This window comes from Monodelphis domestica, chromosome 2 (genome assembly GCF_027887165.1).
Source record: "Monodelphis domestica isolate mMonDom1 chromosome 2, mMonDom1.pri, whole genome shotgun sequence".
Classification (NCBI taxonomy): Eukaryota; Metazoa; Chordata; class Mammalia; order Didelphimorphia; family Didelphidae; genus Monodelphis; species Monodelphis domestica.
In genome coordinates, this window is record NC_077228.1 from 205,733,465 (window position 1) to 205,761,197 (window position 27,733).

The 27,733-nt window shown below is 41.0% G+C and overlaps 1 protein-coding gene across 1 annotated transcript in view; it reads left to right on the top strand.

The window, feature by feature from the left end:
- Positions 1 to 27,733, top strand: part of WNT3 (Wnt family member 3) — a 110,725-nt gene that overhangs the window by 75,917 nt on the left and 7,075 nt on the right. Inside the window, exons 2-4 of the mRNA XM_056817010.1 lie at positions 10,180 to 10,421; positions 18,343 to 18,608; positions 19,231 to 19,719. Of these exons, the coding sequence (XP_056672988.1) occupies positions 10,180 to 10,421; positions 18,343 to 18,608; positions 19,231 to 19,710 (988 nt within the window). The 3' untranslated portion in view covers positions 19,711 to 19,719. The remainder of the gene's footprint in view (positions 1 to 10,179; positions 10,422 to 18,342; positions 18,609 to 19,230; positions 19,720 to 27,733) is intronic.

Below are 27,733 nucleotides of genomic sequence, written 5' to 3' on the forward strand. Positions count from 1 at the left end.
CAATCCCTACTCTCAAAGGAAATTACAGTCTAATAGAGGGGACACCATGCAAATAGTTATGTAGAAATATGCTTTATCCAAAATAAGCTGGAAATAATCAACATAGGGAAAGTCCTAGAATTGAGTGGGATTCCTGTAGAAGGCAGGATTTTAGCCAGGACTTGAAGGAAAGACCAGCTCGTTGACCTTTGAGAACTGAATAGTGTAGGAAATAAGAATCATTCTTTGTTTTTACGCTTCCCTTCCCTTCTTTTCCCTTCCCTTCTCTTCTTTAAATATTTTTGTTATAATAATTCTTATTATGACAAAAGAGGGTTTAGTCTAGAGCACAATGAGGGCCCCACCACTGCCAAAATGATGATGCTATAAAGCCAAAAGGCAAAACAACATGGTTGTTGTGTTTTTTAAATCAACTGCAGAACTATAGGATGGGGGAGAAATAGCTAGACAACAGTTTGTGTGAAAAGAGATCTGGATGTTTTAGTGGTCTAAGTATTCAAGTTGTCAAGATTGTGACCTAGAAATTTCTTTTTTTTTTTTTTAAATATATTTTATTTGATCATTTCCAAGCATTATTCGTTAAAGACATAGATAATTTTCTTTTCCTCCCCCCCCCCACCCCCCATAGCCAACGCATAAGTCCACTGGGCATTAGATGTTTTCTTGATTTGAACCCATTGCTTTGTTGATAGTATTTGCATTAGAGTGTTCATTTAGAGTCTCTCCTCTGTCATGTCCCCTCAACCTCTGTATTCAGGCAGTTGCTTTTCCTCGGTGTTTCCACTCCCATAGTTTATCCTTTGCTTATGAATGGTGTTTTTTTTTTCTCCTGGATCCCTGCAAGTTGTTCAGGGACATTACACCGCCACTAATGGAGAAGTCCATTACGTTCGATTATACCACAGTGTATTAGTCTCTGTGTACAATTTTCTCCTGGTTCTGCTCCTCTCGCTCTGCATCACTTCCTGGAGGTTGTTCCAGTCTCCATGGAACTTCTCCACTTTATTATTCCTTTTAGCACAATAGTATTCCATCACCAACATATACCACAGTTTGTTCAGCCATTCCCCAATTGATGGGCATCCCCTCGTTTTCCAGTTTTGGGCCACCACAAAGAGCGCAGCTATGAATATTTTTGTACAAGTCTTTGTGTCCATTATCTCTTTGGGGTACAGACCCAGCAGTGCTATGGCTGGGTGACCTAGAAATTTCAAAAGCTGATGTGATATTGGACTTTCCTGGTCATGCCACCTCTAGGGTATTGTGTGCAGTTTTATACACCACACATAAGGAAGGACATTGACAAAATGAAGCACATCTACTGGAGATGAAGGTGCAAGGAAGTGAAAATGCTCCAAATGATGCTATCCGAGTATCAGTTGTTTTTTAAACCCTTACCTCTGAAGGATGCTTTTAGTATCCTAAATATTGGTTGCAAGGCAGAAGAACCATAAGGACTAAGTAATTGGAGTTAAATGACTTGCCCAGGGTCACACAACTAGGCCAGATTTGCCCCTGGACCGCCTGTCTTCAGCTCTGGCTCTCTAACAACCCCTATCCAAGTATCTATTGAAGGAAATGAGGTTCAACTATGAAAGAGAAGACTTAGAAGGACCATTTTTTGTTTTAAGAGCTGTTTTCAAATACTTAAAAGTCAGTAATGATGAAGGACATTGACACACTGCTCAGGACCAAAGGAATCATGAGTAGGATATCAACCTCTTGGATGTGAGAATTCTTCTTTCTCCCTGACCACCCAAGTTTACAGAAATTCTCTTTCATGCTGCCTGTGTCCATGTCCATGTCCATGTCCATTATTAGCAAAGCTGATACACTGCTTTGGAACCCTTCAATATATTGTCCCCACCTGGTACTTTTGAGTACCTTAATGAGCATGGATGAAGTGACTGTCAACCAATCCAACACTGTTCCCCACAATGATGTGTCACCCTCAGGTTCCTCTCATGCTATAACTGAATGAGAATGGCATTTAATCAATGGTTCATGCCCCTTATCTGAATTCCCATTCCTTTTCTAATGTTCTCAGCATATTATATCAACCAAAACATATGTGCATTTTCCTTATCTCCCAAGTCTAAACCTTCATAAGGCAGAAAGTATGCTGTGTGCATTGGCTCCCATTTTCCTACCCTCCCTAGCCAAGGTCTCAAGGATGATAGGAAGTTAATATCTTATCATAAACAACAAGGGACAGCATGGGACATAGGGACAACCAGTCTAAACTCACAATAGGTACAGTGATAATGTCTAAAAATTCCTGTTATTCTTCATTGGAGTACAGCTACTTCCTTTCTCACCGGCATCCCCAAGTTTCCTTTTGTTCTTGTTGTGGCCAGTGCTGGGCACTTACTTTTGTGACTCCAGCATATACCTGTCCTTAAAGTTCATATTTACTGAAAAGGCTTCCTAGAATCATTGCCATCGTTTCTGACTATCTTTTCACTCAAAGACCTACAATAAATATTAATTATATATATGTAATATATATATATATATATATATGTGGGAATATAGTAGGAGATGAGTCTGGAAAAATAGATTGGAACCAGATTGAGAAGAGTCTAAATGGTGGGGCTTAGATATTCTTTTACCTCATCTTGGTTTTCCCAGGTGGATGGGTTTGAGATCACTGTTGTCTGAACAGGCTACTCTTCTACTCTATAAACTGCAGTGACTCCCCTATTGCCTTCAAGATAAAACATGAACTCTGCCTTCTAAAACCCTTCCCAACTTGGCATCATTATACATGGCTCCCTTTTCTGTACTCTATAGCCCCCAAAAGCTGGACTTTATTCCATCTCTTATCCCCATGCTTGGAAATGCTTATCTGCATTCCCTTTTCACTTCAGTGTTAGAGAATCCCTTACCTCCTTCTAGATACAGTTCAAGTACCACCTTCTACATGATTTCTCCCAAATGTTAGTGTCTTCCCTTTTTCAAACTCCTTTCCTTTGAACTACCTTATATTTATCCTACATATATTTATTTTGTATATTCTATAAACACACACACACACACACACACACACACACACAGTATATATCAAAGCACAATAGAGAGACTGTTGGACTTGAAATCAGGAAGATTTGAATTCTAATCCAGCCACAGACTCTTATCTGTGTGACCCTGGGTAACTCATTCATACTTACTTTCCTTATCCCTCAGGTGAAGGCAGTTAGACTCAATATCTTTTAAAGCACCTCCTAGCTTTAACTTGATAATTCTATGTCATCTCCTCCAATAGAATATAAGCTATTTGAGAGCAAGTATTTCATTCTTTTGTCTTTTTATCTTCAACTGAGAGAGGAAGACTTATTCAATCCAGTCTAATCCAATAAACATTTATTAAACACATATTATATGCCAGGCATTATATAATTAATAATAGATACAACTAATAATAGTCCCTGCCCTCAAAGAGCTTACAATCTAATAAGAAAAACAACGCACAAAAGGAGGCAGAAAAGAAGTGTGTGGGGGGTTGTGAGGCATGACAGCAGCATAGTGCCCTGTGCAGGGGCATCTGGTTTCATGGAATGAAAAAAGGCAGGGCAGCCAATGTAGAGTGGAGTGAGTCCAAAAGTCCAGTTTCTGCCCTCTACAAAGGAAGGCAGGGAGAGATCTGTGGGATTCCTCCTCCAGTCCTCCAGCCAGAAAGGAGAGGAGGCTGAGTGAGGACAAGTTAAGGCTTGAATTAGCAGCATGGTGATGGGTTTAAAGTGAGGAGCTTCACCTGCCAGGTCCATTGTGTTCCATGGAATTGGAAGAAAAACAGACAGAGTAGGGTTTGAATCCTGCCTCAGACATTCCCTAGTAGTATGATCCTTGGACAAATAATTTGGCCTCTACCTGCCTGCATTTCCTCTTCTGTAAAATGAAGATAACAATAGCATCCATCACAGGATGCTTGTGAAAAGCAAATAACTTATTAAACCAATTTGCAAACATTAAAGTGCCATATAAATGCTAACTATAATAATAATAATAATAATAATAAATGCTTGGTGACTGATTGATATGAGAATCTCTTCTATGGGCAGAGTCTTGGGCAGCAGCAGTAGGGTCAAGGGATTTATCTAATCATCCTCCAGGGCTTCCTTTCCCATATTTCTGTGTAGTTTAGAGTTAGATTTTGGAGAAGACCATTAAGAGCTTCAAAGAATGTGCAGATTCTTGAAGTTATCTAGCACTATAGAATGTCAGGCTGAGATGAGAACTTCAAGTTCAACTCTCTTACCTTGGGGCAGCCAGGTTGCACAGTGAATAGAGCACTGGACCTGAAGTCAGGAAGACCTGTGTTCAAATCTAGCCTCATATATTTACTGGGGCAGCCAGGTTGCACAGTGAATAGAGCACTGGACCTGAAGTCAGGAAGACCTGTGTTCAAATCTAGCCTCAGATATTTACTGTGTGACTCTGGGAAAGTTATTTAATCCTATTTGCCTCAGTTTCCTCAACTGTCAAATGAGCTGGAAAAGGAAATGGCAAACCACCTCAATATCTTTGTCAAGAAAACCCCAAATGGGGTCATTAAGAGTCAGACATGATGGAAATGACTGAACAACAATAAGAAGCTTGGACAAGAAAAGTGACTTGCCTAAGACCACACAGATAATAAGAGTCAGGGTAAGGCTTGGATCTAATCTGTTCACCATCAGACTCTAACCCTAAACTATTCTAGAAAAATAACTGTCTCCTTTTTTTCTTAAAACCTTTCTTAGAGGGGCAGTTAGGTGGCTAAGTGGCTAGAAAACCAGGCCTGGAGATGGGAGATCCTGGGTTCAAATCTGTCCTCAGATTTGTCCTAGCTGTGGGACCCTGGGCAAGTCCCTGAACCCCTGTTGCTTAGACCTTAGTGCTCTTCTGCCTTGAAACCAGTATATAGTATTGAATCTAAGATTGAAGATAAGGTTATTGTTGTTTTTTAAATATTTTAATTAATAATAAATTAAATAATAACATAATAAAAACAATAAATAACAAATTAAATATAATATTTAATATTTTAATATAAATTAATATTTGATAATAATTGATATTCAATTTAATATGTCTCTGGTGACATATTCCACCATCTGGGCAACTCCCTTTACCCTTCTGGGCCTCAGTTTCTACCTCTATAAAACTGGCAATTTCCAAGGTTACTTCCAGCTATTATGAATCCTGGAGATCTCAGGATCTTGGTAGAAAGATCTTTCTAGCTCATCTAAGTGTTTTTGGTTGAACTTTTGACTTGGGTCCTTTTGTTCTGTCTTTGAGAGCAATGGAGAAAAACTACTCACCATCACTATCCCTGAACATTGTCCCTTGACCTTCTCTTTTTCCTTATAAACCACCTCTGGTCCTTTAGTTGATATTATGAACCTATTATCAATTGCTGAACTCTCTCCATTATTATTTCTCTTGGGGCCCTCCCTCTCCCTTCTCAACTTCACATTGCTATCTATTGTGGAGCTTAGATCTGAGATTGAAGCTAGAAGAAAGCCCGGACCACTACAGAAGGCAGGCCACCTGATGATTCCTCTGTGTTCATCTCCTATTTAATACATCCCCAAATCACATCAGAACATCGGACCCTTTAGGTATGACCTAAATAACATCCTTTGTGAATATGAAGTGGAGGTGATGAATAGACTTAAAGGATTGCGATCTAGTAGATAGAGTACCCAAAGAACTATGGAAATAGGTTTGAAATATTGTTCAGGAGGCAGCAATGAAAAACATTCTAAGAAAAAGAAAAACAAGAAAGCAAAATGGCTGCTTGAGGAGACTTTACAAATAACTGAGGGAAGAGGAAAGTGAAAGGGGAATGGGGAAAGGGAAAGAAATGCCTAACTGAACCCAGAATTCCAGAGAAGAGCAAGGAGAGAAAAAATGGTTTTCTTAAATGAGCAATGTCATGGAGACATGGAAGACATGGAAGAAAACAATAGAATTGGAAAGACAAGAGATCTCTTCAAGAGAATTAGAGATATCAAGGGAAGGTTTCATGTAAAAGTGGACATGATCAAAGATGAAAATGGCAGGGATTTAATAAAAGCAGAAGAGATTAAGAAGAGGTGACAAGAATACACAGAAGAATTACACAAGAAAGATCTTAACATCACCAATAACCAGGATGGTGTGGTTATTGATCTAGAGCCACATATCCTGGAGAATGAAGTCAAGTGGGCCCTTGGAAACATTGCTAACAATAAGGCCAGTGAAACTAGAATTTCAGCTGAGCTGTTTAAAATCCTAAAAGATGATTCTGTTAAATTGCTACATCCAATATACTACACTCAAGATTTGGAAAACTCAATGGTGGCTACTGAATCAGAAAAGATCAGTTTATGTCTCGAACCTAAAGAAGGACAATACCAAAGAATGTTCGAATTGCTGGGCAATTGCACTCATTTCACATGAAAGCAAGGTAATGCTTAGGATTCTGCAAGCCAGGCTTCAGCAATATATAAACCAAGAATTTCCAGAAAAGCAGACTGATTTTGGAAAAGGCAGAGGAACTAGAGACCAAATTGCCAACATTCACTGGATTATGGAAAAAGCAAAGGAGTTCCAGAAAAACATCTACTTCTATTTCATTGACTATGCTAAAACCTTAGACTTGAGTGGATCCCAACAAAACATGGCAAGTACTCAAAGAGATGGAAATAGCAGATCATCTTACTTGTCTCCTGGGGAATCTGTATGAAGGTCAAGTAGCAATAGTTATAACTGAACATGGAATGAACATGGAACAAGTGATTGGTGTAAGATTAGGAAAGGAGTATAAGAAGACCTAATATTGTTTTATTTGATTTGATATATATGAAGAGTATATCATGTGAAATACTAGATGAATCAAAAGCAAGAATTAAGGTTGCCAGGAGAAATAACAATGTCAGATATGCAGACAATATTACTCTGATGGCAGAATGTGAAGAGAATTAAGAAGAAATATCTTGATGAGGGCAAAAGAAGAGAGTGTAAAAACTAGCTTGAGACAACATAAAAAAGCTAAGATCTTTGGCAACTGGTCTCATCACTTCTTGATAAATGGGAAGAAGAAATGGAAACAGTATCCGATTTTATATCCTTGGGGATAAAGATCACTACAGACAGTAATTGCAGCTAAGAAATTAAAAGATATTTGTTCCTTGGGGAAAAATGCTATGGCAAATCTGGACAAACTTTTTGCCAAAAAGCAGTCATTGCCTTGCTAAGTAGAGATATATAGCTGTGAAAGCTGGACCAGAAGAAAAGCTGAGTGCTGCAGAATCAGCACTTTTGGACTGTGGTGCTGGAGAAGACTTTTGAGAACCTGTTGGACAGCAAGGAGATCAAATCAGTCAATACTTAAAGACATTAATTCAGACTGTTCACTGGAAGGTCAAATAGTGAAGCTGAAACTTAAATACTTTGACCACATAATGAGAAGACAAGACTTACTGGAAAAGACCCTGAAGTTGGGAAGGATTAAAGGCAAAAGGAGATGGATAGTGTCACAGAAGCAATGAGCATGAGCTTGGACAGACTTCAGGAGATATTGGAGGGCAGAAGTGCCTGGCATGCCACAGGCACAATTGAATGACTAAATAACAACAAAGATCACATTACCTTTTTCATACTATTGTTGCCATGTTTGGCTTGAAGTCCCCTGTGAGCTATGGATCATTTTCTGCTCATCTTTGCAGAAAAGTAATTTGTACAGTTTCTCAGCTGTAGAAAGATGAAAATAATTCTAATACAGGTATCCTTTCTATATCATTGGGGTTAGAGGAACAGTGCCTCTGTGATCTGGAAAATTGGCATAAATTTTTTTGACTTTCCTATTCTTTTTGCAAACTTTAACTTTTTACTCATTTTAACTTTAAAAAAGAAATTGTGCACATTTATGGCATTAATAGATAAAATATGTTGATATTATACAATACTATACATATATCTTATGCATTTCTGAGTTTCTAAACTTTTTCTGTGTCATTGGCTGGCCTTTGCTGTCATCTGCAACTTCTGCAAAGCTCACAAAAAATGACCATTTAATTTCTTCTACTGGCACATGCCTCAATGGGGAAAGCTGTGATGTGGAAGGGATACTTGTCATTTATATGGGAAGTGTTAGGGCTCACTTTGGTTTTTAAAGTACTTCCTACAATTTCATTTCATTTTTGGAACCCCCATGATGTAGATAGAGCAAGGGCTGTAATCTCCATTTGGGGGATGGGGGTAGTTGGCAGAACTTGAAGTTTAGAAACTCTCTTCACCAATGTAGATTTGAAGGATAGGGATAGGGACTGGACCTATGATTTCATTGATGTAGGGATCTCCCAGGAGAAGAAACTGCCTTTTACAAGGCAGTTTGGCACCACCTTTGAAAGTTATAATCTTAGAGACTTAATTGGGGCACTGAAAAGTTAAATGACTTGACATAATTAAATAGCCAGTGTGTATCAAAAGATAGGCTTTTATTCAGGACTTCCTGACTCCCAAGGCTAGCTCTTTCTCCCCAACAGTACCACTCCGATGCTTTCCTCCACTCTATAGAAGAAGAAAGGATGCTCGAAGGGGCCACTGACATGTTCAGCATCCCCCAGAAAGTCTATGGAAGAGACGGAGAAGGGTTTTGATCGGCCATCCCCCAGTTCAGAGTTGGACATGCATTTAAATGCCTAATAAAGTCTCAACAGTGTAGAGAAGAAAATGACTCACTTCTACAAAGCTGCCCGAAAGTGGATGTGAGCAAATGAAAAACTAAATGGCATAATAAAAGTGGACCTTGAAGCCAGTGCCAGACAGTAGAAAGCCTTCAGAGGGGAAGACATCATGGGGAATAAATGAAAAAGTCAATGTAAGGATATGGTGGGGCAACTAGGTGGTAAAGTGGATAGAGAACGTGGCCCAGAATCATCAAGACCTGAGTTCAAATTCAGTCTCAGATAGTTACCAGCTTTATGACCCTAGGGAAGTCATTTAACTCTGTCTCCTTTTTCTCATCTGTATAATGAGCTGGAGAAGGAAATGGCAAATCACTTCAGTGTCTTTGCCAAGAAAACCCCAAATGGCATCATGAAGAGTCAGACATGATGGGATAACAACCACAAAGGGTCAGGCCCTCTATTAAAATGAAAAGCCTTCCTTTCTCATCTTTTTATTTCTGAGATATAATTAACTGCTTTTGAGGGTTTCTGTCTGCTTCCCACAAATCTGGAGGGATTCCTTCTGTAGGAAGGCTTAGCTCTGGAGAAGTAAAGGGGTCTTCCAAGCATGGAATGTGGATAAGAGTACTAGACTTGTGATCTGGAAGACCATTTCTCCTTAGATAGTCCCTAAGTGTGTTTCCTTGGGCAAGCCACTTAATTTGTCTGTGCCTCAGTTTCCTTATCTTTAAAATGAGAAGGAGAGTGATCTAAATGGTTTCTCTTCTAGCTCTAAATTCTGTGATCCTACGATCTCAGTCACAGAAACCCTAGAATAAAAGGGCTAGAAGGGATCATAGAGACAATGTCATCCATCTTAATCTTATTTTGTCAATCTGATGAAGCCTATTGATTCCTTATCAGAATAACATTTTTAAATGCATAAAATAAAATTCGTGGCATTACAAAGGAAACCAATTGCATTGAAATTCAATGCTAGGTGGCATAGTGGATGGAGTGCTAAGGCTGAAATCAGGAAGACACATTTTCTTGAGTTCAATCTGGCTAGCTGTGTGATTCTGGAAAAGTCACTTAACTTCATTTGCCTTAGTTCCTTCATCTGTAAAATGAGCTAGAAAAGGAAATGGTAAACAATTCCAGTGTCTTTGCTGAGAAAACCCCAGATAGGATCCCAAGAGTGGGACAAAAAGTGAATGAACAACAACACAGTTATCAAATTAGTTTAAAAACCAAGTTCAAGCATCCTGGGTTAAGAACCTGTGATCTAATTAAACTCATTCATATTATAGAGGAGGGAAAACTGAGAGGCCTGAATAGTGGCAGAGGCTCTCCAAAGGTTCCATGGTTTACTAAAGAAGAGCCAAGATGAAAGTTCAGGTGTCCTGACTCTCAGTTCAATGTTTTTTCTTTCTGCTGGACTTAATACCTTTCTGTCTGGTTCACAAAGCATGGTAGTCACTGGGTAAGTATTTGATGGTAATTACCGGGGACTATGACGGTAATTCTCTGCTCTCCTTTCCAGGTCCCTGGCCCTGGGGCAGCAGTACACATCACTGGGGTCCCAGCCTCTGCTCTGTGGCTCCATTCCTGGCCTGGTCCCCAAGCAGCTCCGTTTCTGCCGCAACTACATTGAGATCATGCCCAGTGTGGCAGAGGGAGTGAAGCTGGGCATCCAAGAATGTCAGCATCAGTTCCGGGGCCGACGCTGGAACTGTACCACCATCGATGACAGCCTGGCCATCTTTGGGCCTGTCCTTGACAAAGGTGAGTCCACGAGGCACTTGCCTGTCTAGAGAGAAGACTAGGATCTTTGGGCAGGTCAGGTTGCAGCCATAGCTTACTTCATCCACTCCTCACCCTCTGTAGCAGACTAACAGTCCTAGCATTCTGAATTGAGGAACCTCATGGTGTCTGAATATCATGCTAGCCTTCCTGACTTCCCAAAGGGTGTGAATTCTACCACTTTTCTCTGTCCATTTGGATCTCTTCCTGTGTTGAAGGAGGGTTGGGGAAGGGGACAATGAGATGTCAGGAAGGCAAACCCAATCATTATGCTTGGAGAAAAGAACATTTTTGTTAATAGTGAAGGGAACTTTCTCTTTGGCAGGCTGGGGATCTAGGTGTGAGGACCAAGAATGTGACTCTGGTACTTGCCATCAGTATCTGTTACCTTCAGTTAATTTCCACTTCAGGAGGCTAGCTAGGGCTCCAGCAGTTATTTACCTCATCACTGTGGCTCTCCTAGTCCAATCCTAGGGAGCACAGCCTTCAGATGCAGGAGTACAGAGCCCTCAGAGCAGCTAATCCTGGCAATGAAGTGTTGGAGCATGGAAGAAGGGTTGGGGTGCTTGTTAGTGTGTCATCTTCCAATGGTTTACCCCAAATTGAACAGCTTACTGGGGTCTTCTCAATTCAGGATTCAAGGTGATCTCATGGGCTGTTCTTCAAGGGAACAATAAGGTAGATATGAGTCACCAGTTGGTCAGTCAATGAACATTTATTAGGCCTACTATGTGCCAGGCACTGGGCTAAGTACTGGGTGGGGATAAAAAAAAAAGACAAAACCTTAGATGCTTCCTAGCTCTGCAACTATGAGCAAGTCACTTAAACTCAATTGCCTAGCTCTAGCCATTCTTTTGTCTTTGAACTGATACTAAGACAAAAGGCAAGAAGGAAGGGAAGGGAAGAAGGAAGAGAAGGGGGAAAAAGTTTCCTGTCCTCCAGAAGCTCACAATCTATTGAGACGAGATGGTAAATGGTGAAATAAAGTTTAAGGAAGAATATATGAACTTATTTCAGAAGTGTTCATGAGAACTTTAGAGTTCAGGAATCCTAAGTTCATGACTGGGGTAATTTTTAAGGATCTTTGGAATTCTAAGGAATTAAATCATAGCTTCTTTGTATTAAGCCTACCCATCTACTTTCTCAGCTTTCTCCCTCCTTTGTTTCTTCCCCCTACCCACTCACAAAAATTGTTTCCCCCTAATACAAAAAAACAAAAACCTAAAAATAAGTTTCCTCCCTTTCCCCAGATCTCCAGTCTGTTCTCTTTACCCAATAATAATTTTAAAAAATCATGTTTAAGTACTTCAGGAGCAGCTAGGTGGTTCAGTGCATAGAGTGCCAGGCCTGGAGCCAGGAAGACCTGAGTTCAAAACAGGATTCAGATACTTACTAGTTGTATTACCCTGGGCAAGTCACTTAGCCCTGTTCCTCATCTATAAAATGAACTGGAGAAAGAAATGGCAAACCACTACAGTATCTTTGCCAAGAAGACCCCAAATGGGGCCATGAAAAGTGACTAAACAATAATAATTGACATTTTAAGACATACAAAGCACTTTCCTTATCATCATTAGTAATCATTGTCCCCATTTTGCAGGATCATAAAATGAGGCTCAGTTACTTTGTTATTTACATAGGCTGTGCCCAACTAGTAGGTATCAGAACTGGAATTTGAACCCAAGTCTTTTGATTCCATGTCCAGTGTTCTCCCTCATATGCCATGATGTCTCTCCATTTCTTGGAAAGGCTTCATAGTGTGGTAGTTAGAATGCTGAACCTGGACTCAGGAAAAATCCAAGTTTGATTGGTAAGTGCCTCCAACACTTATTAGTTGAATTATCCTGGTCAAGTCACTTAAGTTCTCTGATTCTATTTCCTCATCTATTAAATGGGAATAATGATACCTGTGATAATAATAATAAGACATCAGCTAGCACTTATTTGGCACTTTAAAATTTCTAAAACACTTTATATGTATCCATTCGTAATATATGATTATATATAGTATCATATAATATGTATATGTATATATTTCACTTAATTCTCACAACAACCCTTTGATGAGTTTAAATTAAATTAAATTAATTAGGCCTTCCTAACTCCAAACCCCAAACTCTAGCCATTATGCCACCTGATAACTTTTTTTTAACCATTACCTTCTGTTTTATTAAGACAGAAAAATAGCAAATACTAGGTAATCAAGGTTAAGTGACTTGCCCAGGGTCATACACCTAGGAAGTGCCCAAGGTCAGATTTAAACCCAGTTTTCTCAATTCCAGACCTCTGGCTCTCTATCCATTGTGCCACCTTACTGCCCTGCCACCTGGTATCTTTTCACAAGATTGTTGTAAGGATCAAATGAGATGCTGTGTAGAAAGCACTTTGTAAGCTTTAAGGTTCTATATTAATGTCAGTTATGTCATAGTCATGTGTGTATATATATTGTGTATATATGTAAATAATATGTAATATATATTAAAGACCCTATATCGGCTATTGTCTACAAAGAGGCATAGAAAAAAATGATTTAAGTTTCTCTTTTCGTGTCTTTTACCAGAGTTCATTGGTTACATAAAAGTTTCCACTTTGATTATGTGCCCAGAGTAATAATGTTTTGTATTTTAGAAGTATATTTACACATATGCAGCCAGGTTCAAGTTGTGCTTTCAGAGTAATAAAGCTTATTCAATTTAACAACAATTATCAAACACCTACTGTGTGTGGTGTAGAGCAAAGGGTGCCTTGAAATGAACGACAAAGACAGATAAGGTGGCTCCTGTCCTCAAGGAGTTTATCCACCAATAGGTGTACATGTGTGTGAGTGTGTGAGTGTGTGTGGTGGTGGTGGGGTGTGGTATTAAGACATGTATGCAAATAACTACAATTAATTTTAATTAGTTTGTGTTCTGTTGGGTCACATAGATGGCCATGTCCCACCATGATTTTTCCTGTTAGATGCACTTGTTAGTTTTGCCTGTTTTAGATTGCAAACTCCCAAAGGGCAGGGAATGGTTCAGAACTCGGGGCTTCAGATATGGCAGCTGGAAATTGTTCTTCGTTGTAAATGATGTCTGACCTCCGGACCTCCTCCCTCCCAACACCCTGTGTGTGCCCACTTTCCCGACACACACTGGCTAATCATTATCCAGGGCTCGAAATAGCAGAACCTGCGGCATGGGCTGACTCACGAAACTTCAGAGGGGCCACTTCCTAGGACCAAGGCGATTAGAATAAGAAGGGCTGAACCCCAGAGGAAGAGCGGAGGATGAAGGACTGCCCCAAAATTCTGTCCAGCTGGGGTATCAGGGTAGGGAACTGGGATTGGGTGGTGATGTCTGATCTCTTCGGGACAGAGTTGGGCTGGTGGCCTGTAAGGGCTGGTCCTCGCCCCCGAGAGGAGAAGCGGTAACAGATGGGAAAGAAGTGGGGGGAGAGGTTAGTTAGCCAGTAGGACTGAGCCTTGGGGGGGGAGGGGGTTGTGATCCGGATGCCCAGGGAGCTGAGGTGAGCTGGTGGGGGAGCCAGGGTCAGGTGCCAGGGAACCAAGACAGGAAGGAGGAGAGGCCGGAGGTCTGGGGGGATAGGGGGCAAGGGTAGGGGCAGGGGCAAGCCAGGGAGTTGAGAGCGGGAGGGGCCGGGGTAGGAAACTGGGCGGGTGGTCATGTTACAAACTCCAGATTTTTTTTTCTCTCCCCCTTTCCAGGGAGGAGCTGGGGGAGGATAGAGCAAAATGAGCTTATATTGATTGAAAAAGGGCTAAGCCTTGTCCCCCACTGTGAGGCTGGGGCTGCGGGCCCGGCCCCCGCCACACTCATTTCACATCGCTGCGCCATTCACACGCCCTTTCCCCCATTCTGCCCGGGGAGCGGCGGGGGGGGCGGGAGCCCCATCAATAGGGATTTCCCGGCCCCGCTCGGCCCGGGAGGGGGAGGCCCGGCTGGGGGGAGCTGCCCGTTGCTACGCGGTGGCGGCAGGGAATGCCGGGCCCTGGCGCCCTGGGCGCAGTGGCCAGAGGAAACCTGCCACATTAGGCGGATAATACAGTGTGACACGGGGGGAACAAAGGGAGATTGAGTGGCCCAGCAGGTAACGGCCGGCCGGATGGGGGCTAGGCACAGGGGCTCACTGTCAGCCACAGTTCTCAGGCTCTCTAATCCCTCCCGCCCCGCGGCCCCCTTCCTGCCCCTCCCCAGGGCTGGGAACCCAAGAAGGCTCTGGGAAATTCCTCCCTGGGCCCAGCATGGACTCGCTGGGGGGATGAGGGTGGGGGCGGGTTGGAGGTTCAGGGTTTTGGTGAAGTTTTTCGGGTTCCTCCCCCAGCCCCCTTCCCAAGAACGGTTGCCTTTCTTCCCAATCCATTGAGAGACCCTGAGTTGCTTTCCCCTCCATATCCCAGGAGACAAGACCAGAAGAGAGTCAGGATACTTAGATTTCGGGGCACCATAAGACAGCAGGGGGAGAGAACGCTTGGGGACTCCCTTCAAACTCTGGGGATTGGTTGTTCATTAGAGCTACCTGACGAACTTCATTCCTTGTCCCCTCTCAATTTTATTCAACAGCTTCTGAACCAGAGGTTGTCAGAGGGCTGCATAGGATAGGTGCCAGATCTTCCTCTCCTTTGAAAAACTCCATTTTTTTTCAATGAAGAAAAGCCAGTTTTCTCTTTCTTCCAACCCACTCCATTGTGAAAAGAAAAAAAGTAAAGACTCTTGTACCAGTCACACATGAGCAAAAGAAATTCTCCCATTCCCCACATCCAAAAAAAAAAAAGTCATAATCTGCACCTTTCATACATCAACTCTGTCAAGAGGTGGGGATCCTACTTAGTATTGTTACTGGTTGGTCATTGCTTTAATCAGAGATCTCAAGTCTTTCAATGCTGTTTGGCTTTCATAGTGGTGGTTCCATGTCTGGGCAAAGTTTTGTCTTTTCTACAGGATGGAGAACTCTAGAGGAAGCATGGAAAAGGGGAGGAGGAACAAGAGATGAGGGCAGTACCTTGAGATGCTAGTGGCATAGAGAAGCTTCCTCCTATCCTTGGCCATAGGACGTAGATAATTTGTTGTAGACAATCATCCCTACCTTACCTAAGTGAAGGAACAGATGGAGGGTCTGTGAGGAGGTGGTGGAAGGAGGGAAGGGAGGAAGAGAAGATTTAAAGGGAGGTCCCCTTGTTTCCCTATCCCAATAGCTGAGGAGATGATGTTTACCCATCCATGTCCTTGGGCTTTGTTTAACCATCAGGCAATGAGCATTTATTAATCACTTACTGTGTGACAGACACTTTGCTAAGTGCTGAGGATACACAAAGCAACCCTTCCCCCCAAGAATGTACATTCTAGAAGGGGAGATAAAATGTGAATAAGTAGGTAGAGGCAAGATACATCTAGAAAAACCTGGAAGGTAACCTTAGAAGAGAAGGCTCTAGTATCTGAGGGCCCCAGAAAGATCTCCTACAGAAGGTGGGGTTTGACCTGAGTTTTAAAGAAAGCCAAAGATTCCAAGAGGGTAAGGATAGAGAGCATTCCTGTGCCTGGCATAGGAGACAGTCCATAAAGGAACAGATAGTATGTGGGAAAGAATAAACAGTTAAGAGGAGTGGAAAGGTAGGAAGAGGTCAAGTTGTGAAAAGCTTTGAATATGAAACAAAGGACTTTGATCCCAGAGGTTCTAGGGAGTTTACTGAAGGGGGACACTACACTTACACTCTAGGAACTTTGTTTTGGCAGTTCTGTAGAGGAATCCAGGACCAGGAGACCAATTTGAAAGCTATTGCAGTAGTCTAAGGGAGAAGTATTGAGGACTTGAACTGGGATGATGGCTGTGGGACTGGAGAGAAGGGACAGATGTGAAAGAGGTTATGAAGGTAGAAATGGGAGGGGGAAGAACCTTGGCAACTGAGGAGATATATGGGATAAGAAGAGATGAAGAGTCAAGGATAGCATCAAAGTTGAGAATGGGAAGGTGTCCTTCGTCCTTTGTATTGGACATCAAGATGTTGGGGTCAGGGTACAGTGTGTTTGATTGTGTCAATCTGTCCACTACGAATTCAGAAGACTCTACCACAGGTTCAGCATACAAAATCCATTAGGACATTTGGAAAGGAGATTTGCACAGCTCACATCATAGAACCCTCAAAAAGAAACACAAACATTCAGAAGGGAGTTGGGTTTCAGAGGAAAGAAAATGGGTTCAGTTTTGTACATGTTAAGAGTCTGGCTTCCTTTGGGTCAGCAGGGATAAGAAGGGTCCAAAGACTGCCTCATCCTTGGCACCTTCATGTATTTACCTCTCCCCCCTCCCTCCCCCCAGTTCTGCTTAATAGTTTTCTTCTCCCCTTTAGGATTCCCAGAATGCTTTCCTCTCCTCTCTTTGCACTATTTCTGAATTCTTGTTGTAGATGTATTAAAAGACTGGCATGAGGGCAGGGATTGTGTTTTATCTAAACTTTGTATCTCTCTGTGTGATGAGCTCATATAAATGTATTGTTAAATTGAATTGAATTAGATGTTAATCTCCCCTGCTTTTAAAGAAAGAGTTTCTGTTTCTAATTCTGAGAGGCAAAATAATATTCCCCACATTATAGATACTATGTCCCAAAAGTATTAGTGCAAATAGGACTTAAAACTGTTAGTTTTAGAGCTAGTCAAGTTTAAAGTTTTACTAAAAATTGTGGGTATCCTGAGTAGGGAAGCTGAGGAATGGAGAAGGAAAGGGAGCTTTGTCTAAGGATACTCTGTGAGGAAATGGGAGGAGTGAAAATCAGAATGCCTGCCCTCATCTCCCCCACATGTCTTGGTCACAATCAGACCACAGTGAAAACACTACTCAAGCTGGGTTGGTTCTTTCAGAGTCTGTAATACAAAACATTAAATAAGGATGGGAATTAATGAGTGTGGGTGCCCCTGTCTCCCCAAGAAGCCTGCTTAACCAGAATGCAATTGGCACTCCTTCCCTAGTAGGAGTAGGTGACATAGTTTTTGAGGCGTCTTTTTGTCCATGTGGTGGGTCATTTTGAGAGGAAGTGTAGCATTGGACATGGTGTCAAAGGTCTTAGTTTTGAGACACACACCTGACATTTATTAGTTGTCACTTAACACCCTTGAGCCTCAGTTTACTTATTTGTAAATTGATGATAACAATACTAGCACTGCCTACTTTTGGGGGTTGTTGTGAAGAAGTTTGTCAATATGAGATATTATTATTATTATTACTCTACCCCTGTTGGGAGTAGCAGGACTTGAGGGTCTGCTGGATTATTACATCTTCAAGATGGGTCCATAGTATGAGATCTTTACCATTTCCCATGCCCATTCTTTCTCTCCTTTATTTCCCATTTCCGTCTCTCTTCTTTTTTCATTCAGTTCTTTCTCTGTCTCTCTGTCTCTCTCCCTCCCTCACCATCACTATGTCTCTATTTGGCAGTGTACTCTAGTCTTAGGCAAGGCATCAGGAAGGGAAACATTTATGAAGTGCCTACTATATGCCAGGTACTGTGCTATGCTGAGTGCTTTACAAATATTATCTCATTTGATCTTCACATCAGCTCTGGAAGTAGGTGCCATTATTATCGTCTCCATTTTACAGTTGAGAAAAGTGAGACAAATAGTTTAAGTGACTTGCCCAGGGTCACAGGGGCAGTGTCTGAGGTCAGGTTTGAACTCAGTCATCTTGACTCCATGACCAGTGCTCTTTCCACTGTGACACCTAGCTGCAGCAGGGCAGCTAAAGGGACTTTTTTGATGTTGGAATGAGCTTGTATACTCGAGGGTTCACATGGCCTGCTCACCGTCCTCCCAATCCTTTCTCTTCCTGTTGGATGCACTAAGAAGTGTAGTCTACCTGAGCAGACACTGAGTCAGCATTCTCTCACCCTACCTGAATGCTTTCTTCCCCACAGCTACTCGGGAATCCGCTTTTGTGCATGCTATCGCCTCTGCTGGTGTGGCTTTTGCTGTCACCCGGTCTTGTGCCGAGGGGACCTCTACAATCTGTGGCTGTGACTCCCATCACAAGGGGCCTCCTGGGGATGGCTGGAAGTGGGGGGGCTGCAGTGAAGATGCCGACTTTGGGGTGCTGGTCTCCAGAGAGTTTGCTGATGCCCGTGAGAACCGTCCAGATGCCCGCTCTGCCATGAACAAACATAACAATGAGGCTGGTAGGACGGTGAGTAAGACCCCTTGAGCCTTCCTCTCCCTAACATTCATTTTCTTTCCTTCTGGTTTCCCTCCCTTCCACTCTTAGTTCTCAACCATTATTCTTCCTTTCAGGTCTCAAGACCTTTGATCTCCCCTTTATTCCTCCAGAGCACCTTCCAAACTCCCAGCATTGCCCATTCCCCATTGGCTGGATCCTTGCCTCCCTGGGAAACTTTATCCTTCATAGTTGTTTATGAAGAAAAAGAGAAATCAACAGGGAATCCAAAATCTCTCTTCTTTTTTTTTCCAGTTTTGCCATTTTGCCTCCTGTCAGGCACTGACTCGGTCTTTTCCCAATTTTGGCCTGTTTCCCCATTGTTCACCTTCCTAGACAAAAAAGGAGAGGGTCCAAGAAGTTTTGAGGGAAGGAAGAGAGTATTGAGTTAGAAAGAACCCAGGATGATGATTATGGGAGGAGATGAATTTGTGCCTGGCTTGAGATCTAATGAATAAGCCTTGCACAACTGGCCTAAGAAATAAGCCTTCCCCAGTTGGTCTGAGGATAGTTCATAGTCACAGAGGGCTTTAAAAAGAGGGATTGGGAGTCCTGGGATATACTGTGGCTGCTTTGGTTCCTCTCCTTCCCACAGACTATCCTGGACCACATGCATCTCAAATGTAAGTGCCACGGGCTCTCAGGGAGCTGCGAAGTGAAGACCTGTTGGTGGGCCCAGCCTGACTTCCGGGCCATCGGTGACTTCCTCAAGGACAAGTACGACAGTGCCTCTGAGATGGTGGTAGAGAAACATCGAGAATCAAGGGGATGGGTGGAAACTCTCCGGGCCAAATACGCACTCTTCAAACCACCTACCGAGCGCGACCTGGTCTATTATGAGAACTCTCCCAATTTCTGTGAACCCAATCCTGAGACCGGATCCTTTGGAACCAGGGACCGGACTTGTAATGTCACCTCCCATGGGATCGATGGCTGTGACCTGTTGTGTTGTGGTCGAGGCCACAACACACGGACAGAGAAGCGAAAGGAGAAATGTCATTGCATCTTCCATTGGTGTTGCTATGTCAGCTGTCAGGAGTGTATCCGTATTTATGATGTCCACACCTGCAAGTAAAGACCAGAGGTAGGGAGCAGACCAGGAGAGGACAGGCGTTGGGCCAAAAGTAGAGGGAGGAGGGAAGGATGATTGGACATTGACCGCTGATAATCAGGATAAGGTAGCAAATGCTATTTTCCCCTCTTCCCGTGATGTCCCTGCTCAGCTTTCAGGTGGACCAGGTATGTGGGTTTCTAGATAACCTGAAATGGAACCAGGCCTTCTGGACCCACATGACAGAGATTCTAGAGTAATGACCTTATGACCACAGTTCACCAGCAGGGAAGGTAGAGGGGAGATGGAATGGGCGGAGATTCACTAACATTAAAATTCTCATTTAAGTTTCTAGTAGATAATGAACCAGATCATTTGGGCTAGAGGGGGAGTGAGAGATTCCAAGAGTCAGAGATGAGGATGGATGAGGTTTCCTGCATACAGAGTTACAGAGGGCATCATCAGGTGTGCTGGTACTACCAAATTCAGATGAGGGAAAAGATCCCATCCACCCTGAAGAACAAAGAAGCTATGTTGTAGTTTGATTAACAAGCAAAAATGCAATTGAGGAGGTGACTCGGTGGCTCAGTGGATGGAGAGTCAGGCCTAGAGACAGGAGGTCCTGGGTTCAAATCTGACCTCAGACACTTCCTAGATGGGCAAGTCACTTGACCCGCATTGCCTAGCCCTTACTGATTTTCTGCCTTGGAACCAATACACAGTATTGATTCTAAGATGGAAGGTAAGGGTTTTCAAAATAAAAAAGAAAGATAGGTAAGGGTTTTTTAAAAGAGACAGAGTCTATCCATATCTATATGTGGGCTAAAGTTAATATGTGAACCCCTTGAAGATATCAGGGTACAGGGAGATATGTAGCATGGTTTTACAAAGAATCTACAAAATGCCCTATAAAAAAGTTATCTCATATTCGCCTATTAAAACCTCCCCCTACTCTCATTTTAGGGGGGGAGGAATTACATTTTTTTCAATTAAAAATAGAAAAATTCCTCTTTTTCTCACTGCCCCATCGAAAATGGTTTTAAAAAGAAAATATTAGAAATACCATCAATAGCAATGTGACAAGAAAAAGAAATCAAATAAATAATAGGCAATGAGAAAACAAAACTAGCACTATTTGAAGATGATATGAAGATATTCTTAGAATGGGCCAGCTATGTGACTCAGGGGGTAGACAGCCAAACCTAGAATTAGGAAGACCCTTTGTGAGTTCAAATCTGGGCTGAGATACTTACTAGCTGTGAGACCCTGGGCAAGTCACTTAATCTTGTTTGCCTCCGTTTCTTTATCTGTCAAATGATCTAGAGAAGGAAATGACAAACCACTTCAATGTCCTTGCCAAGAACACTCCAAATGGGGTCACAAAGAGTCAGACATGATTGAAATGACTAAACAACAAAAGTACTTAGAAATGCCTAGAGAGTCAAGTAAAATACTAGTTGAAACAATTAACAATGAACAATTAAAGATTATACATTATATGGCCAGATGGGATTTATACCAGGAATGTCAGGGCTGGTTCAATACAAGGAAAACATCAGCATCATTGACCATATTAATAACAAAACCAACAAAAATCATATGATTGTCTTAATAGATGCAGAAAATGCTCTTGACAAAATACAACACCCATTCTTATTAAAATACACTAGAAAACATAGGAGTAAATGGAGTTTTCCTTAAAATGACAAGTAGTATCTATCTAAAACCATTAGCAAGCACTATCTATAATGGGAATAAGCTAGAAACCTTCTCAATAAAATCAGGTGTGTTGCAAAATTGAACTAGAAATGATAGCTCTAGCAATAAAAGCAAGAAAAAGAAATGAAACGAATAAGACTAGGAAATGAAGAAATAAAACTATCTTTGCAGATATAGTGGTATATTCAGAGATCCTTTAAGAATCAACTGAAAACAAATTGAAACAATGAACAACTTTAACAAAATTCCAAGATATAAAATGAACTCACATAAATCATCAGCACATCTGTATATTACCAAGTCTAGAAAAATTCCATCTAAAATAATTGCAGATGATATAAAATACTTGCGAGTCTACCTACCAAGATAAACCCAGGAAGTATATGAATATGATTACAAAATATTTTTCATACAAAGACAGATCTAAACAACTAGAAAAATAACTTATCGGTAGGATGAACTAATATAATGAAAATGACAATTCCACCCAAGTTAGTTTACTTATTCAGCATCATACCAATCAAACTACCAAAAAGAAAAAATAATACCAAATTCATCTGGAAAAATGAAAAGGTCAAGAACATCAAGGGACTTGATGATAAAAATGTAAAGGAAGAAGGCCTAGCAGTGCGAGATTTCAAATTATTTTGCAAAGTGGTAATCATGTGGTAATTCAATCAAATCAAAGTGGTAAACAATCTGGTACTGGCTAAAAAACAGTAGTGGATCAATGAAATAGATTAGGTACCCAATACACAATATGAAATAACCATAGTAATCAAGTGTTTGATAAACCCAAAGATCCAAGTTTTGGGAGTAAGAACTTACTTTTTTACAAAAATTGCTAGAAATCTGGAAAGTGGTTTGGTAGAAACTAGGCATAGACCAATACCCACACCATATATCAGTATAAAGTCAAAGTAGGTACATGATTTAGGCATAGAGGTTGATATGACAGGCAAATTAGGGGAATGTGGAAAAATGTACTCATTAGTACATAAATGAAAAATATATGAACAATCAAAAGTTGGAGAGGATTACATGAAGTACAATGGATAGTCTTAATTACATGAAATCAAAAAGATTTTGCACAAATGAAAATAATACAGTCAAAATTAAAAATAAATCAGAGAACTAGGACTTTTTTTTTTCACAGCAAGTTTCTTAGAAAAAGCCTTCATTTCTCAAATATATGGAGAACTGATTCAAATTTATAAAATAAGAGCCATTCCCCAATTGATAAATGGCCAAAGGATATGACTAGTATAACATCAGGATGCAAGGAAGAGGCAGTTTTCACACATCTATTAACTCTTTGTTTTTCTAAGATTTCATTCACATTTCTTACCTCTTTCTTATTTAATTTTTGGTTTGATTTATTTAGGTATGATAGAGGAAGGTTCATGTCTCCCACTAGTATAGTTTTACTATCTATTTCCTCTTTGAGCTCCACCAATTTCTCCTTTATAAATTTGGATGTTATATCATTTGGTACATACATATTGAGTACTGATATTTCCTCATTGTCTATACTGCCTTTTATCAGGATGTAATTGCCTTCCCTATCTCTTTTAACTATATCTATTTTTACTTTGGCTTTGTCAGATATCATGATTGCAACTCCTGCCTTCTTTTTATCAGTTGATACCCAATAGATTTTGCTCCAGACTTTTATCTTTACCTTAAGGGAGACTACCTGGAGAGGCAATTTTCAGAAGAAAAATTCAAATTTATCAGTAGTCATATGAAAAAATACTCTTAATCACTATTGATTAAAGAAGTGCAAATTAAAATAACTTTGAGGTATCACCTCACACCTATCAGATTCAGTAATATGTCAGAAAAGGTGATCAGAAAGAAAAACATAAAAGGGGCCAGGATTATTTAACCTAGGACAAAGTCTTAAATTTTAGAAGCTTAGTTCCTGACTCCAAAGTCTACAGATCAAGTAGGATAGGCCTCTGAATCACTAAATTTTTTCCCAGATGACTGAGGCCAGTTTGGATTGACCACTTCTTGTAAAAGCAACAGAAGGATGCATTGACTTAAAATCTGATGTAAAAGTCAGGACCCTATGACTTTGTTGCCCCTCCAAGAGGCCTGTAATGAATTAAAAGGGGCCTCCTTAAACTAAACTTTCCTTTTTTCATATGTAAATAAAATCATACGAAAGGGAAAATAATCTGCTGGATAGAAAATTGAACTTGGAGTTAGGAAGATAGACTCAAAGGTAGCTACTAGGTGGCACCATTGATAGGGCACTGGGCTTGGCATCAGGAATATGTGCCTAAGATATTGGTTATCTGTGTTCCTGGATATGCCTCTTAATTTCTCTGTGCCTCAGTCTCCTCATCCATAAGATAGGTATAGTAATAGCACCTATCTCCCAGGGTTATTGTGAGGATAACATGAGATAATATTTATAAAGTTCTTTGAAATGGGTAGCTAAGTGGCTCAGTGGAGAGAGTTCTAGGCCTGGAGTTAGGAAGACTCATTGTCCTAAGTTGAAATCCAGCCTCAGACACTAGCTGTAGACCCTGGGCAAGTCACTTAATTATGTTTGCCTCAGTTTCCTCATCTATAACATGAGCTGGAGAGGGAAATGGCAAACCATTGTAGTCTCTTTGCCATGAAAATTCCAAATGGGGTCACAAAGAGTAGGATAGAACTGAAAATGACTGAACAGCTATATACATATTAGCTATTATTATTAATATCCCACCTCCAACAGAGAATAGTGCTTAATAAATACTGGTTAATTGATTGATTGATTGATTACTAGCTCTATGACCATGGGCAGGTCACCCAATCTGCATAGGTGGAGTGGGTTGTGATGACAATAGAATCACAGGCTCTTAATACAAAGGGCTACATAAATAGCCTGAAAAAATCATCTAGATACCTTGGCAACCCATGATGAGGTTTTTGTTTTGTTTTGTTTTGTGTTTTTTTTGTTTTTTTGTTTTTTTGGTGGCAAGAGTAATCATAGAAAGTACAAGTTCAGTTGTTTTTCAGTGGTGTCTGACTTTTTGTGACTTCATTTGGGGTTTTTCTTCACAAAGATACTGGAGTGGTTTGCCATTTCCTTCTCCAGTTCATGTTATAGATGAGGAAACTGAGTCACACAGGTAGTAAGTGTCTGAGGCCAGATTTTACTCAGGTCTTCCTGAATCCAGGTATGGTATTCTATCCACTGTACCATCTTTTTGCCAAGAACTGGATTTTAAGCATTGCCTTGTCAATACCTACTTGAGTCAAAGGGTTTTTTTTTTGGTGAAAACCAAGTCCTGTTTCTTCCTTCTGTATCTTCCCCAGCAGTGGAACCTGCCCCACGAAGTACCATGGCAGAATAGTATTGAGCATTAGACTGGAAATCTAGAATCTTGGATTCAGGTTCTACCTTTTCTGTTAACTTATTCTATGACTTTTGCCCAGCCATTTTTCCTCTGTGAGACTCAGTTTTTTCATGTTTAAAATAGAAAGGATTGGACCAAATCTATCTGATGTTCCTCCTATCCTTAGGACTTAGGGTTCTGAGTTCAAAATTCTAACAACTACTCCTCTCAATCAATCAATCAACTAATCAATAACCATTTATTAAATATGTACTATGTGCCAAGCACTATGCTAAGTGCTGGGGATACAAAAGGAGACAAAATAACCCCTGCCCTCAAGGAGCTTACAGTCTAATGTTTCCTATTTAATAAGAAAGAAAAATTCTTTTCCATCTTCACATCTTCATTTGTGTAAATCTAGAAGATACCGCAATTAAAGAAAATTCTATCAATACAAGATTAATTGACCTTTCCCAGTGGTTCCCACAGGTCTAATGTTCCATCTCTATCACAGATCTACTCTGTGAACATTGGCCAAAGGGCAATATTTCATATTTTAGAACTTCAGAGTTCATTGGGAACATTTCCAGTGGCCATTGGGACCAATTGATATAAAAAAACTCATTTTCTTCTAGAACATACAAGTGCTTAAATCACAGATTGATAGCTGAAGGTTGGGTCCAAACCTCTAATTTTACAGATGAAGAAACTGAGGCTCAAAAAAGTCATAACTGGCTCCAGGTCACTTCAGGAGTAAGGCAGCATTTGAAGCCAGGTTAGGTCATCCAGAGTCTATTTGAAGACATCCTGAAGGGGGGAGCATTCTATCTCCTAAGGCACACCCCCACCATCCCCCCTTCCACTCTTGCATAGCTCTAATTGTTAGGAAGTTTCTCCTTATTTCTTGCTTTTTTGCAATGCCCACCTGTTGCTCCTAGATGTGCCCCCTGGGGCCAAATAGACCAGTCTAATCCTTCTTCCAGGTGATTGGCTTTCAAATACTTGAAGACAGATATCATGTCCTCCCTCCCTTCCCCCTTCCCCAGGTATTCTCTTCTCCAGGCTAAGCATGCCCAATCCTGTCAACTGATCTTCATATGGCATGAACTTGAGGCCCTTTAGCACCTGCTTGTCCTCTTTCAGTTGCTCTCTAGCTTGTTATTGTCCTGACTTTTGTCTTGCCACTGGACTTCCATGACTGGAAGAAAGAGCGAGGCTGATGACTTTGTGTAGCTCTGCCCCATTTAAACCCAATTCACTTGCAAGTCATGACATCACCTCATGATATCACTGGTCCTCTTTAAAAATGAAGTACAAACAACCACAAACCCAAATGAGATTCATGAAAATGTATTCTAAGAATGATAGAGTGGAGCAGAGCAAATAAATGCCCCTTCCCTCCTGGAAACCCAAGACTCTATGTTTTTTTGCCCTCTCAAAGTTGACTTATCTTGGGTATTCTATCCATTGCCAACAACTTCCAAATCTTCTTTGAGCTCTCTGGCCCCACTTGGTACTCAAGAGGTTGATTTTTTGAACCAAGATGTAAGACTTTACATTTATTCCTGTTATGTTTCAGCTTCTTTGATTCAGCTCAGTGTTCTATTCCATATTTTTGAATCCTGCTTTGGTTAATCAGTAGTATCTTCCCTAGTTTCATCCCATCTAAAAAATTTGATCAGCATGCCATCTGTTTATTTGCTCAAGGAATTGTTAAAAAATATTAAATAGTAGGGGCCAGGCCTGGAAACAGAAGGTCTCAGATTTAAATCTGGCCCCAGACACTTCCTAGCTGTGTGATCCTGGTCAAGTCACTTAACCCCCATTGCCTAGCCCTTGCCACTCTTCTGCCTTGGAACCAATACATAGTATTGATGCCAAGATGGAAGGTAAGGGTTAAAAAAAAGTGTGGGGCATTCTATTTCTTCCATCTTCTATACTAGTAGTTCTCAAATGTTTTGATTTCAGAACCTCTTTTTAAACCCTTAAAAATTACTGAGGATCCCCAAAGAGCTTTTGTTTATGTGGGTTATAGCTATCAATACTTATTACATTAGAAATTAAAATGTCAGTACTATTAAGGAAGGGGCAGCTTAGGTGACACAGTGGATAGAATGCTGGACCTGAAGTCAGGAAGACTTATCTTTCTGATTTCAGAACTAGCCTCAGACACTTCCTGGCTGTGTGATCCTGGGCAGGTCACTTAACCCTGTTTGCCTCAGTTTCCCCTTCTATAAAGTGATCTGGTGGAGGAAATGGCAAACACTCCATCATCTTTGCCAAGAGAACCTCAAATGTCACAAAGATTTGGCCATGACTAAAATGACTGAATAACAACTATATTATGGAAATAGTTTTGACCTTGTGGACCTCCTGGAAGGGTCTCAAGAACCTATAAAAGTCCCCAAACCACACTTTGTTTGAGAGCTTCTGTTCTATGCCATGCCTTTAAAAAGTCTTAATTGGTTAGCAAGTTCCCTGTGCATTGATGTCTTTAGACAACAACTTTTTCCTTCGCCTAAGAATGGTTTCTCTTTGTCTCCTAAATGTAATTTTTGAGAGTTTCCTATCATTCCTGGGTATTGATAATTCTTTCATAATAATCGATTTGAACCCCTGGCATCCTATGTCTAAATCTTTTAAAATTTCTTCTCCTCAACTGCCTGATAGACAATCCATCAGAATGTCTGCTGCCTATCCTCTCCTCTATAAAAAACAAAAACTAACTCTAAGGAATGATCACTTTCCTCCAAGGTTTCCATCATTTTCATCTCAGCAACCAACATCTTTTTGTTGATTCAAGTCAAATCCAGAATAGAATTTCTCCTTGTTGGCTCCTGGGTAGTTGACCAGTGTTTCCTTAGCCACTCCAAGGCAAGACTCCAGGGAATCTAATGAGATGGGGAGAGTGAAGCCACAGGGAGGATCACAAGATGAGACTAGCAAAGACCAGTCTAGAAACTGGTCCTCCAGCTGTACTCAGCACAATTCCT